Source organism: Buceros rhinoceros, unplaced genomic scaffold (assembly GCF_000710305.1).
Source record: "Buceros rhinoceros silvestris isolate BGI_N320 unplaced genomic scaffold, ASM71030v1 scaffold7728, whole genome shotgun sequence".
In the NCBI taxonomy this organism is placed as follows: domain Eukaryota; kingdom Metazoa; phylum Chordata; class Aves; order Bucerotiformes; family Bucerotidae; genus Buceros; species Buceros rhinoceros.
Genome location: NW_010425043.1, coordinates 131 through 11,829, shown reverse-complemented (window position 1 = coordinate 11,829; position 11,699 = coordinate 131). Strand labels below are relative to the sequence as shown.

The 11,699-nt window shown below is 37.5% G+C and overlaps 1 protein-coding gene across 1 annotated transcript in view; it reads right to left on the bottom strand.

Annotated features, from left to right (window-relative positions):
• Nucleotides 1–11,253, bottom strand: part of TAF1B (TATA box binding protein (TBP)-associated factor, RNA polymerase I, B, 63kDa) — a gene marked incomplete at its 5' end in the record, with an annotated part of 49,225 nt that extends 37,972 nt beyond the window's left edge. Inside the window, 6 exons of the mRNA XM_010140991.1 lie at nucleotides 3,690–3,846; nucleotides 7,144–7,276; nucleotides 8,419–8,514; nucleotides 8,791–8,888; nucleotides 10,580–10,667; nucleotides 11,155–11,253. Coding sequence (XP_010139293.1) covers nucleotides 3,690–3,846; nucleotides 7,144–7,276; nucleotides 8,419–8,514; nucleotides 8,791–8,888; nucleotides 10,580–10,667; nucleotides 11,155–11,253 — 671 coding nt within the window. The remainder of the gene's footprint in view (nucleotides 1–3,689; nucleotides 3,847–7,143; nucleotides 7,277–8,418; nucleotides 8,515–8,790; nucleotides 8,889–10,579; nucleotides 10,668–11,154) is intronic.
• Between the last annotated feature and the right edge of the window lie 446 nt (nucleotides 11,254–11,699).

Sequence of the window (11,699 nt, the reverse complement as noted above, 5' to 3'; positions counted from 1 at the left end):
AGGAATGTTTATGCAGGACCACAGCAACAGAAACTCAGATCAGTTTAAACTGATTCTGGAACCACTCATTACACTGTGAGAGACAAGCAATGTGCATCTAATTTTTTTTTTTTTAAGTAAGTTTTCACTAACTTGGTGGTACCAAATCAAAGCATTGCAACTGTTTAAAAAATAATTACATCTTTTCTAGCTTGAAATTACTATCTCCATACAAAAGAATGCTCTTCTCTCTCAGGTTAAGAGTTGTTTTTACATTCTAAAAATACATGAAACAGCATAAATAGCCTGTTATGAATATAACACACTGATAATTCAGGCTTTTAACACTTACTCCAAAAGTCCAGATTTGGAATAGCACTGCAGAACAGTTTTTTATGTCTGCTGTTATTCCAAACCCTTAATTTAACAGACAAATGATTAGAACACTTGTAAGACTATCAGTGAAGTGCACGAAAACTTGACTGGCAGATACAGTACACAGCCTATGTGCTTTTAATTACAACAGCAGCATACATAAGTAAGGGACAAAAATTAAAAAAATCCTAGGTCCTCTGCATGCTACGAGGAAATGATGCATCTGTTAAAGCCACACAATAATGCCACAAATTTGATTACAAGTTTGGTCTTGCCAGCACAGTTCGGTATAACTTCATTTGAAAAGCATTAGTTCTCACAATCTCAGAGCCTAGCATCTTGAAACTTTTTCCACAAGCCAATAATTTTATTCATTCTTTAGATAAATAATATACAGCATGTGGAATATTGTGAGACCACTCACAATGGAAAAGGATTTAATCTGTTACATAGACTTGAATAGAAGGTTGTTAAAAATGTATTTTTAAACCAAAATGTCCCTGTCAGGCAAGGTAATTGTACTGTTTTTCTGCTAAGTGTGTCAAGTAGTAAGGAGGAGTGGATTTCTGGCATTGTAAATCTTTTAAAAGCTGGCAGATTGCCCTACTATAGTGCCTAAGCATGTACCACAAGGGAGGTGCAGCAGTCAGCTGACTTCAGGGTAGGGATAAAACCAAACTGAGGAAAAAGCAAGGCAGAACTTTAAGTACAACCATAATTCAGCTGGTTTAAATAAAACCATTTGCCTAGATAGGCAATGCTGAATACTTAATGGTTTCTCTGCATAGTTTTAATCTCTGGTCTGTCGCTATTTTGATCTGAGTATCTTCATGCATACAAAACTGTGAACACGGTCTGAATTTTTAAACTTAAATATTCAGAAGTTAGAAAACAAGTATTTTATGGTAGTTCATAATATCTAAAATTCTTTCCCCTTCTTGATCAAACTTGTGAAAGGTAAAGACCTTAAGGGTAGGGAGGGACGCATGATAATGTAATTATGGTCTTATATAACTATCGTATCATGGTAAAACTTTGCAAGCCAAATGACATTCTTTCAAACATCACTTTCTGCATTTAATTCAGTTCCTATGTTCAGTGCATTTAGTCACTCTGCTTTACCCACTTTTAAAAGTATTACCCTCATAAATTGTATCTAATTAAATTATATCTTCTCATTCAAATAATCTTATATCAATTTCCAAGTATTAGTTTCTGATTATGCCTTTTCTGCCATATTTGGCACTTGATATTTTTCTCTCTCCTCTTCCAGCTCTTTTTTACTGTTTTCATGTTTCCTCTAAATCCTGTCAAGCAAATGTGCTCATCTCTTAAGGATCTCAGTATGAAGAATATTCTCCAGGTTCTAAATCATTTTCCTGGATCTTTTCTGCAGACCCCAATTTTTAAAGTTCCAAATACAACACTATACCATTAAAATGCAAACACCACAACCTACCTTTCTTCTTAACAGCTGACTTTGACATTTGTTTGGTTGTGGTTTTTTTCAGACCACACCATCATACTAAGACAGGAACTTGTGAGGATGTATTTGCCTTGTATGACCCCACATGTTTTCCAGAGACAGTTTCCAAGATAGAGTAACCAAAAAATCTTGTTTAATTATTCATTTTTCTATCCAAATAGAATAGAACCACTTGCTCCATCCCCATAATTGTAATTTACTACTTGGATTTTTGTCATATACAAACATTATCAGACAGGATTTATATATTCATTTTCAAACCACTGACAAAAACACAGAGTACACTACAGTAGTTCTGACTCCTGCAGAATTTCTTTAGGAAGACCACAGTCAGTAATAAATGTTGTTATTGAAAACTACTTTTGAGTTCTACTGTTTCTTAATCTACTCAATAAACACTTCTGTGCTGCAAGATGCTGGTTTGGATTCTGAATACTGTGGCATTTTGCTGAACATTTTACAAGCACCTTTTCTGCATATCCAGTTTTGCATATATGCAATGGTTTGTGCAATTCTGACTGATGAAGGCATCAGCCACCTCCTAAATTTAAATCAAAGGGTTAAACATTGTTTTGCATAGAAATAAATTAGATAGTATTAACTACTGTACTTTGAGACATATAAACCTCCCCTTTTTTTAAAAGTACTTGCAAAAGAGCATTCTTCAATTCTCATCCTTCTCACAGAGCTTGTACAAAGCTAGAGAAGTGCAGGTGGAAGTTGGCACTCCAAGGGGAGAGAGGCCGTGATGGAAGATTGGGCTCTGGGGTAAACTTCCTTAGCATTTGTCACACATTCAGCAGCAACACTAGCTACATGCACCACAGGTGGGGGGGTGATGTACTCACTGCCATGCCTTTTAGCTCACAGATCATATATTTGAAAAATAAAAGAACTGAAATCTACTGTATCAACTGAATTTTGAATCAGTTTTTCCTTTATTTTGCCTGAGCTTTAAATTAGATTTAGCAATGTACAGTTACTTGAGTCTTTCCACTCCTTAGCTTTTGGCAAAGTAACATTTTCTCACTATCATTTTAGAAATACCGAATATTTCAACACTTGTTAAAATGGAGTGTCAGTATACAAAAGGTCTCTCAAGGAAAATCTAAGAATTCCTGAAGTGAAACTGTTTGGGCCTGATTTAAAATATTTATTGCTAACAAGAAAAGTTGATGAATTATTTTTAATTCCTTAAGTAAATAGGGGATGTGTTCATAGCCTTGCTATAGGGGGGAGAAGGGAACTGCATTGACAGCAGTAGTATGACAGTCTCCATTTAGCATCAAACCCTATTATCAGAACACTTTATTTCTACTGTATTAAAAGCTGTATTATTCTGAACTCTGATAATTACAAAGATACGAAGACAAAAAAGGACTTCCTGTATTAATTTCTGTGCCAAACTTCATCACGTGAAACTACTCAGCTACCTTTCAGATTGCTATATACAGCTGGTATTGTTTGTATGATGACACTGATGTAAGTCCTAGAGAATGCTTACTCATTTAACTCTGGCATGCTGACAACAGCAAATACAGCAAAAGTGTGACCATACACACCTCCAGTGGATCTTAAGAAATTTTGAAGGAGAAGGAAAAAAAGCTTCTTTAGCTCCAAAACCTTCTCCCTTACAGGTCTGAGATTTGTTGCAATTAACAGAGAAGACTGTTCTCCAAAAGCAGCTGCATGAATTGTTATGTCAAAGAAAATATAAAACAAATATGGAGAACCTCTCACTAGTATTGAGCAAATTAGTAAGAGGGCAATAGTACAGATCTAATTTTTTTTAAAAATTGAGAAATAAATTTTAAAAACGGAGACATATTTCACTAGAGACTATTCATACCTTAAGAGATCAGATAATGTCATTGGTTCTCTCAGCCAGAGTAATGCCATGTAACAAAATGAAAGGGTCATTGGCATCGTCATCCTCAGTTTCTCCTTTTGGTTCTTCATTAAATACAAGCTACCATCTACGGATCCAGAGCACACAGAGGTGCTTTCTTGGGTTGATGCTAAAAACAGAAAAGAAAAAAAAATAATTGATCCATGGTACATAGAAAACAAGATAAAGGAGCATTATGAGGACCCTTGTTCAGCAAATAGCAACATTTTTAAATCATTGAGTAGTTTAGGGGTTTGTGTACTTTTCTACTAAAGAACATAACTCTAACTTAACTCATCTACCATGATGCCAGAAAACAACCTGTTTCATAAACTACTACTTCACTTGGCTAAGATACTCGATCATATGAAGAGAGAAAACTTTGTTACCCATCAAAACAGACCTTTTGTTGGGAACCACACTTAAACCTGGAGTTCTAGAAGGACATTAACTCCTATACAACATATAACTAACAGTATTTATGAGCTGGAGATACTATTTTCCATTTAAGAAATAAAGGAACAGTGGGGAAACAAAGGAAAATTTGATGTACTCAAATCAATGCCTCAGTGCTGGGGATTAAAACACAGAGCACGGTCAGGGCTTTAATGAGAAAATTATTTACTTTGCAGAAATTTTACTGAGGTTAAAGTGTGTATCCATCTGCCATATAATGTCTAATAGTGGAAACATAGGTATTATTTTAAACAACATATCTAAATTCAGTGAAAAAGAAACACCTCTAGAACAACAAATGGCGAAAATGGTGAAAAAAAATAGAAACCACAACAACCAAACCTCTCTTCTACCTTACTGAGATGAATCACTAAAAGCTAAGAGAAGCAGCAATAAGAAATTTAATTTAGTGGAGCAATTTATGAGTTAGGAACCATTACAACAGTGAAACCTGGGAGTTCAGGGAAGGTGTAAGAAAATAAAAGAGAAAATCCTCTCTGCCCTACATCATGACCCAGCCAGGACGAATGCAAACACATTTAAAGCACACCAGCACAAAATATCACCATCAATTCTGCAGAGATTTTCTCACTGTGTTTCACCACAGACTGTTCACCTGTTCAGACAGGAACAGCGAGGGCTGGATACACAGCTCCCCAGCTGGGAGCTGCAAGGCCATAGCAAGCAGCCGGCAAAAAAACAGTTTAAAGCTTCAGAGAGCTTGGCTGCTCCATGGTTATGCTGGCAGGCGATAGCCAAGCCTGTAAGGTGACAGTGGGTCAGCGGTGGACGTCCGGCACACGCTAACACGCAGCACTAAGACACTGCATACGTTGGGTTCCTGAGCCAGAGTGGGTCTTTGATGCCACCTACTGGCTCCGAAGTCAGCGGCCAGTAGCTCTACAGTCAGCAACAGGTTAAAAGAACCAGCTCAAACATAACAAACATCTGGTCCAGACTAAGAGGAGGTCCAGATGAGAGCATCCCAGGAGGGTGTACAGGTGCATCACAGAACAAAAGCAGGAACATCAGTTAATCCTTTCAGTCAACTGTTTTGCCTTTTCCATGGATACCTGCATTTAAAGGCAGCTTCATAACTGAAGCTTATTAATTTCAAATTCAACTAAATTTTAAACAAACCTCATTATATTTGTTGCCTTAATGATGGCTCACAATTTTCTTTTCTTTCTGCCAGCTTATGCAAGGCATGCCAAGACACAGTTACACACATCCAATAATTTAAGAGTTTAATAGGCTTCTCTAGCAAGAGCTCAGTACTATACTCAATAGAATTTGCTATTAACCTTACACAAAAATAACCAAAAAAACCCTGCTAGTTGGACAAGCCTCTTAGAAAAAAAAAGGGCATTGAGGTTTTCAGTCTGTAGCAATAACAGCTCAATAAAAACAAAACAGAAAAGAAAACCTATGAATTTTCACAAGAATTTACAAGTGACTAGAACACATCTAGTATTACTTGTGTTCAACATACAAAAAAAAGTCTACTTTTAGTGTTGCTGAACTCTTAATTTGTTTCAAGCACTTTTAGTGAAATTGGTATGACTCCTTAAAGCTGAATTCAATGTCTGAAACAAAAGACCAAGAACATGTTAACTGACGGCCTATCTTATGACTACGTAGCTGTTCTAAAACTCTAAGAAACATAGCTATAGAAGGCACAAGTACCAAGGAAGAAAGGAGTTCCTTCAGACATTAAAAAAGGGAAAAAAACTCAATGGAATATTTACTCTAGAAATTTTTCACTCAATTCTTTTCTCTTGTGTAACACCCAAGGATGCACCCACACATGCACAAATATACAGTAGTGCCTCTGTACCTGAAATTTTGTCATTTTAATATTCACAAAAATTTGTGTCATCATTTTTGCACCTTTTTTCCCTCCTCTAATTCTGTTTGGATTTTTTTTAAATGTCTTAATTTTTTTAATTACTGCAGATCAAGTTTCTCATTCTATTACCATATCTGGACTTTAAAAAATAAAGAGGAAAAACATAAAAGAACAAGAGTGCATTCTTCTGAGGGTAAACAGACAATATTGTAGAAGAACAGAAATAAGATATAAAGAGTACATAACAGGCACATAACATCGAAAATATATAATGGGGAAAAAGAAACACTGAAACAGACAAAGAATAAAGCAAAAAATAAAAACTATCGGATGCTTAAAACATAAGCAAAAGCTTTCCAAATGTGCCTTGAAATACATTTCCAGTACCAGACATTGCAGCATTGTCTGGCATTGCACTTGCCCAGTAGTATCAAACACTCCGATTTTCCGTAACCTTTTAATTAAAATGTTTATCAGTGTGTAAGTATTTCCAAGTTGATACTGTGAACAAAGTGAAAGTGACAGAATGCTAAAAGAAGATTTTTGATAGAAGGGGTTATAAGTAAAGTAGTAAAACGAATGCAGCGACAAAAGATACAGAAGTACCAAAAATACTGTAAGGAAAAAAATACAAACCTAAATATACCTATGGGATGGGGGGGGGGAAAAAGCAACCTCCTCCCACAACAGAACAAACTCATGGATTTTAACATCAAAGTCATAACAGACAGCTCTGCTATTAGCTAAACAAGTGCTTATTCTTTAAAGCTTCTGTGTTTGTGAACACCTAGCTTTGCAGATGTAATACCAATTTTTTTCCACTCCAAACAGGAGGCATGGAGCAAACTCATTATAAAAGAGAACTTCCTCCTGCATTTCCCATTACATTCCCAGGTCCTGTTCATCTTTCATCTTCTTGGGTAGGGGCTGGGGAGCAAAGTCTTCTCTTTCTGGTAGAATATAAAGTATTCTTTGTGGCAAACAGGACTGAAGACTTTACCCTTTCCAACCAGTTCCTCCAATTCATTTACATTGATACACTTATTTATTAACATTTCAAAAATATACACAAATGGTTTCCAGATGGTTCATTCAGTTCATTGCTCCTACCTGAAACTTTGCTCATTGATGAGGCAAAGCTGCAATCAGTCTGTAGATCCCCCTCACTTTCAGAGAGAGACAACAAGTGAAGGAGGCTGGGACTCTCTGGTTCACTGTCCACATCGGTACTGCTATCACATACCTGGGTTTTGAGAATAAATCATTTTATTATCTACAATTAGTTACTGTTTCACTCTGAAGAAACCAAATAACGCATGACAGACGCAAGACCAACAGTAAATTAAGTTTAAACTCCAACTGTTCAAATTTTTACTTTCTCTGTGTATCACCAGTACATAAAGAAACTCTGCAAACAAAGAATTTTAAAAGGATTTCTCAACATAAAAAGACTTCTAGTGATTACATTTCAATCTCCTGTAATGACCAGGAAGCTGGCAATACATAGCACCAAAACTTGATGAAGTGAGTAACTTCAAGAAAGCAAGCAGGAAAGCATGGTAGCTAATGATGATGATGACACATTGTAATTTTTGCTCTGTCTACTCACTACGATACCAAGATGAAGCACTATTTTTAAAATAAGTAGTTTTCCATACTTGGAGAATTATTTCTCTTAGGGGAAAAAGAAAAAAAAGAACAACAAAATGGATACCTGAAACCCTGTTCAGAAGACTTCTTTCATACTGAAGACACATTAATACAAGCTACATGTGGTGAGCAGGTCAAGGGAGGTGATTCTGCTGCTCTGCTGAGACCTCACCTGGAGCACTATGTTCATTTCTGGGGCCCCCAACATAAAAAAGACATGGAACTGCTGGAGCGGGTCCAAAGGAAGGCCACAAAAATGATCAGAGGGATGGAGCACATCCCCCATGAGGACTGGCTGAGAGTTGAGGTTGTTCCACCTGGAGAAGAAAAGGTTCTGGGGAGGCCTTATTGCAGCCTTTAAGTACTTAAAGGGGACTTATAAGAAAGATGGGGACAGTCATTTTAGCAAAGATTGTTGTGGTAGGACAAGGGGTGATGGTTTTAAATTGAAAGAGGGGAGATTTAGACTAGGTGTAAGGAAGAAATTTCTGACACTGAGGGTGGCGAAACACTGGAACAGGTTGCCCAGAGAGGTGGATAGATGCCCCATCCCTGGGCACATTCAAGGTCAGGTTGGATGCAACCTGATCTAGCTGAAGATGTCCCTGCTCACTGCTGGGGGCAGGGGTGGGTTAGACTAGGTGACCTTGAAAAGTCCCTTCTAACCCAAAGCATTCTATGATAGATAAGGTTTCTGCTGTTTCTTTTCAAAAAGATATCTAACTTTTCACTTACTGATAATGCTTTGACAGTTTCCCCAGCAGGTCTGTGGCAATATGCCTGTTTGCTCTTCTGAAGGTAACACTTCCAAAAATTGCACAGAATTTCATCCTGATAAACATAATGGGATAGTTATTAGTACGAAGTTTACAAGATCATTAATTGCTGAGACAGCATTCAGGAATCTGAATAATATTCCAGCTCTAATTTTATTAACTCTGATTTATAAACTATGTTTTAAAATTACCAGAGAAGCTAAGCTTGGTTTCATGTGCTCAATGTTTTTAAACAGGGAGTTGTTTGATTCACTTTAAAAATTACAATCTTTTAAAATAACACCTTCTGTAACACCCACAGCATGGACAACTCACACTGACATCCAAATACCTTCATTTGTGGAGATACTCCCAATGATTCTAAAGCTTCTGCTTGTTTCTTGAGTATAAGCTGAAAGCCTTCACAAACATACCATTCATAGCCTCCATCTAAGTTAAAAAAAAAAAAAGTTTTTTTTTGTTGTTTGCACTGTTTGGTTGGGTTTTTTTTTTAACCTTCTGCACACTTAATATTCTGCTCTCTGTGTCAGGACAGAGACATGTCTCTCTTAATAGTTTCAGATCCTAGAGTGTAGACGTGCTACACTAACTTCCACTTCTTCAGTCTCAATGAAGAAGAAAAGCTACTGGACAAGCACTGTTCCCCACACATTTTTCCAGAATTTCACTATAGTTTCTAGTGTGGTATTTGTAACTGAGTGGAGAGTTTTTAAGTGACTAGTTTTAAAATAACCAAGAACCTGTCATTAATAAATGAAATGCAATCATTTCTTTCCCATCCCCAACACAGAAAACTGGAACACATTACAGTGGTGTGTCGGGCAAAAAACAACCAATATCACCACGTTCTTCGCCATTCTCTCCCACAGATTCATATGCATTTAAATGAAATAAACTTTCTCAGCAAATCTCAGCACAACATGAATTTCATAAGAAGTGGACCTGCTCCAATCTATTCACTATAGCCTGAGACTGCATTACATTTATTTTTCACCCTTACCTCTCTATATTCACCATTCCTTTTCTAAAGGCTTTTGGTTTTAGAAATTTTCTATGCATTTCTCAACTTCCTTTTGATTCCCTCCACACCTTTTCTTCTTTATTTTTACTTCCAATTACACCTTGCATCACACCCTCTTAGAAGTTATCTGCCCAAAGCTTCCGCCCACTTTAATGATGTTGGCTTTAACTCTTAACCACAGATAGTTTACTCCTAAAAATGCATGAAAATATGCTGCCATAGTATAAAATGACTGCACTCAGAGAAAGGATTATGTGAAGCTAAGGATTTCTTTCTTAAGCAGGCAGGGGGATGGCTAATGACCTTCCTAACAGGAGAAATAAAAAGCATGGAGTGGTACACAGCTCAGACCTCAGCAGCAATACAGGATAAACACAAGTGGAGGTGCTAAGGTTGTTCCCCTTTTCACTCCTCCCTTCCTTCCACACAATTGCTCTTTTCAAAGGAATGTAGTAATCCAATGCCACCACAGTAGAGCAAAGATAGGTCAGCGTATCAAAAACAAAGATAACCTTTTGTTTAGCATTGTAATGCATTTTTGCTTTTTGAAAGTAGTCACAACAGGAGAACACCTATCCAGCCACCACAGTATACATCCAGAGCTCCAGCAGCAGCCTGACCATAACATCCTTACAGGCATATGTCATCATATGTAATGCCTACTATTCTTCTTTAGTTCATGAAACCAGAAAGAACTTCACAAAGACAGACAACTTCTCTGGTTTTGTGATAGCCATCACAAGGAAGGAACCAAGGGATCACCACATCTGAATGCATGCCACCAGCATCTTCAGTGAGTACTGGCTTCCACAAATCAAAGGCAATAAGTAACATAAAGCTCTGTTCAATAAAAAAAAAAAAGAAAAAAAAGAAAACAACCCACCAGCAGGCTCACAGAGGTCAGAGGTCACCTGTGCCTTGGGAAGTCACCAAATGTGACTGCTGAAGGTTGTGACAACATCTGGGTGGTGTACTTTGCTTCCACTCTTACAGCCTCTCCTAGCCACCTGCTTTTGGTCACCATCAAAGACATAAGGGGCTAGGTGAACCCTGGCTGAACAGCCACTCATGCAAAATACAGAATGAAACTCATACATACCAGTTTTTTCTTGCTTTCTTAAACGTTTGGAGATTGTCTGGATTCTTGTATTAGAAATAAAATCAGTGTTTACAACTTCTCTAGTTCTCTGCAAAACAGGAATGTGTCTTAGCAAGAAAAAAAGCCAGGCCTAACTTGCACAGAGTGCCCCATCATGAAACATATTGGAGGAACTTGTTCCAATTTCCTAAACTAACGGGAGACAGAACATTCAGAAAATTGCAGACATCAGAAATGACAAAAATGGAGAACTACTATCCTGGATGTACACGTGATGTGCACCAGGGTTGCTTACACTGGTACCATCCTGAAGTGCAGTAATACCAAGGCAATACTTCTAAGGCATCTAGACACTACAGCTACAGCAACACAGCATCTTAAGATGGCTCATTTTAAATTTTCTAATTTCACGGAACATCAGTTTTAAACAAGGTTAAGCAAAGCATGAAAAAGGAAGAATCACAATACTGCCTTCAACTCCAAATGCCAAGGAGAAAAATCTAACATTTTCTTAATATAAAGCCAAGAAGCAATCAAAATAAACATTTTCCAAGGCAAATAGTTCAGCTGTTTACCTCAGTAACATTGTGGCAAGATCTGCAATAAAATCTGTCTCCATCAGTAAGACCCCAGTTCACATCTGAACACTGGGCACAGCGTTCATTAAAATCTCTCTAAAAGGGAAAATAAAAAGTTTCACATGTGTTCAAGTAAAGCAAATGTCATTATTAGCAGGCTACTGTACAACTTTTGAGATTATTCACAGAGGAGAATATTTATGCACTTTATGTTAGCTCTGGTTGATAACAAGCATGTGCTATCAGTCATAGACAGCTGTGAACAAATAAACTTAGCTGGCAAGCATCAGCTCCTGTGATGAACATTAGAACGTGGGGAATAATAACCTGCTCCTAGCGCGCACGTGGCTTGGCTTGAAAAAAGCCACCCATCAGAAACGGAAACAGCGAGCGGGAGATGAAACGAAAAATAAATCTCCAGAGCTGTGAAGAGACCTGTGCAGTCTGCACAGGCCGGTGACGAGACGTGCCGGGAGAAAGGGAGACTTCCCGGGAAGGAAGGAGAAACGAGGGAAACAACAGCAGATTAAGCTAAAAGTGTT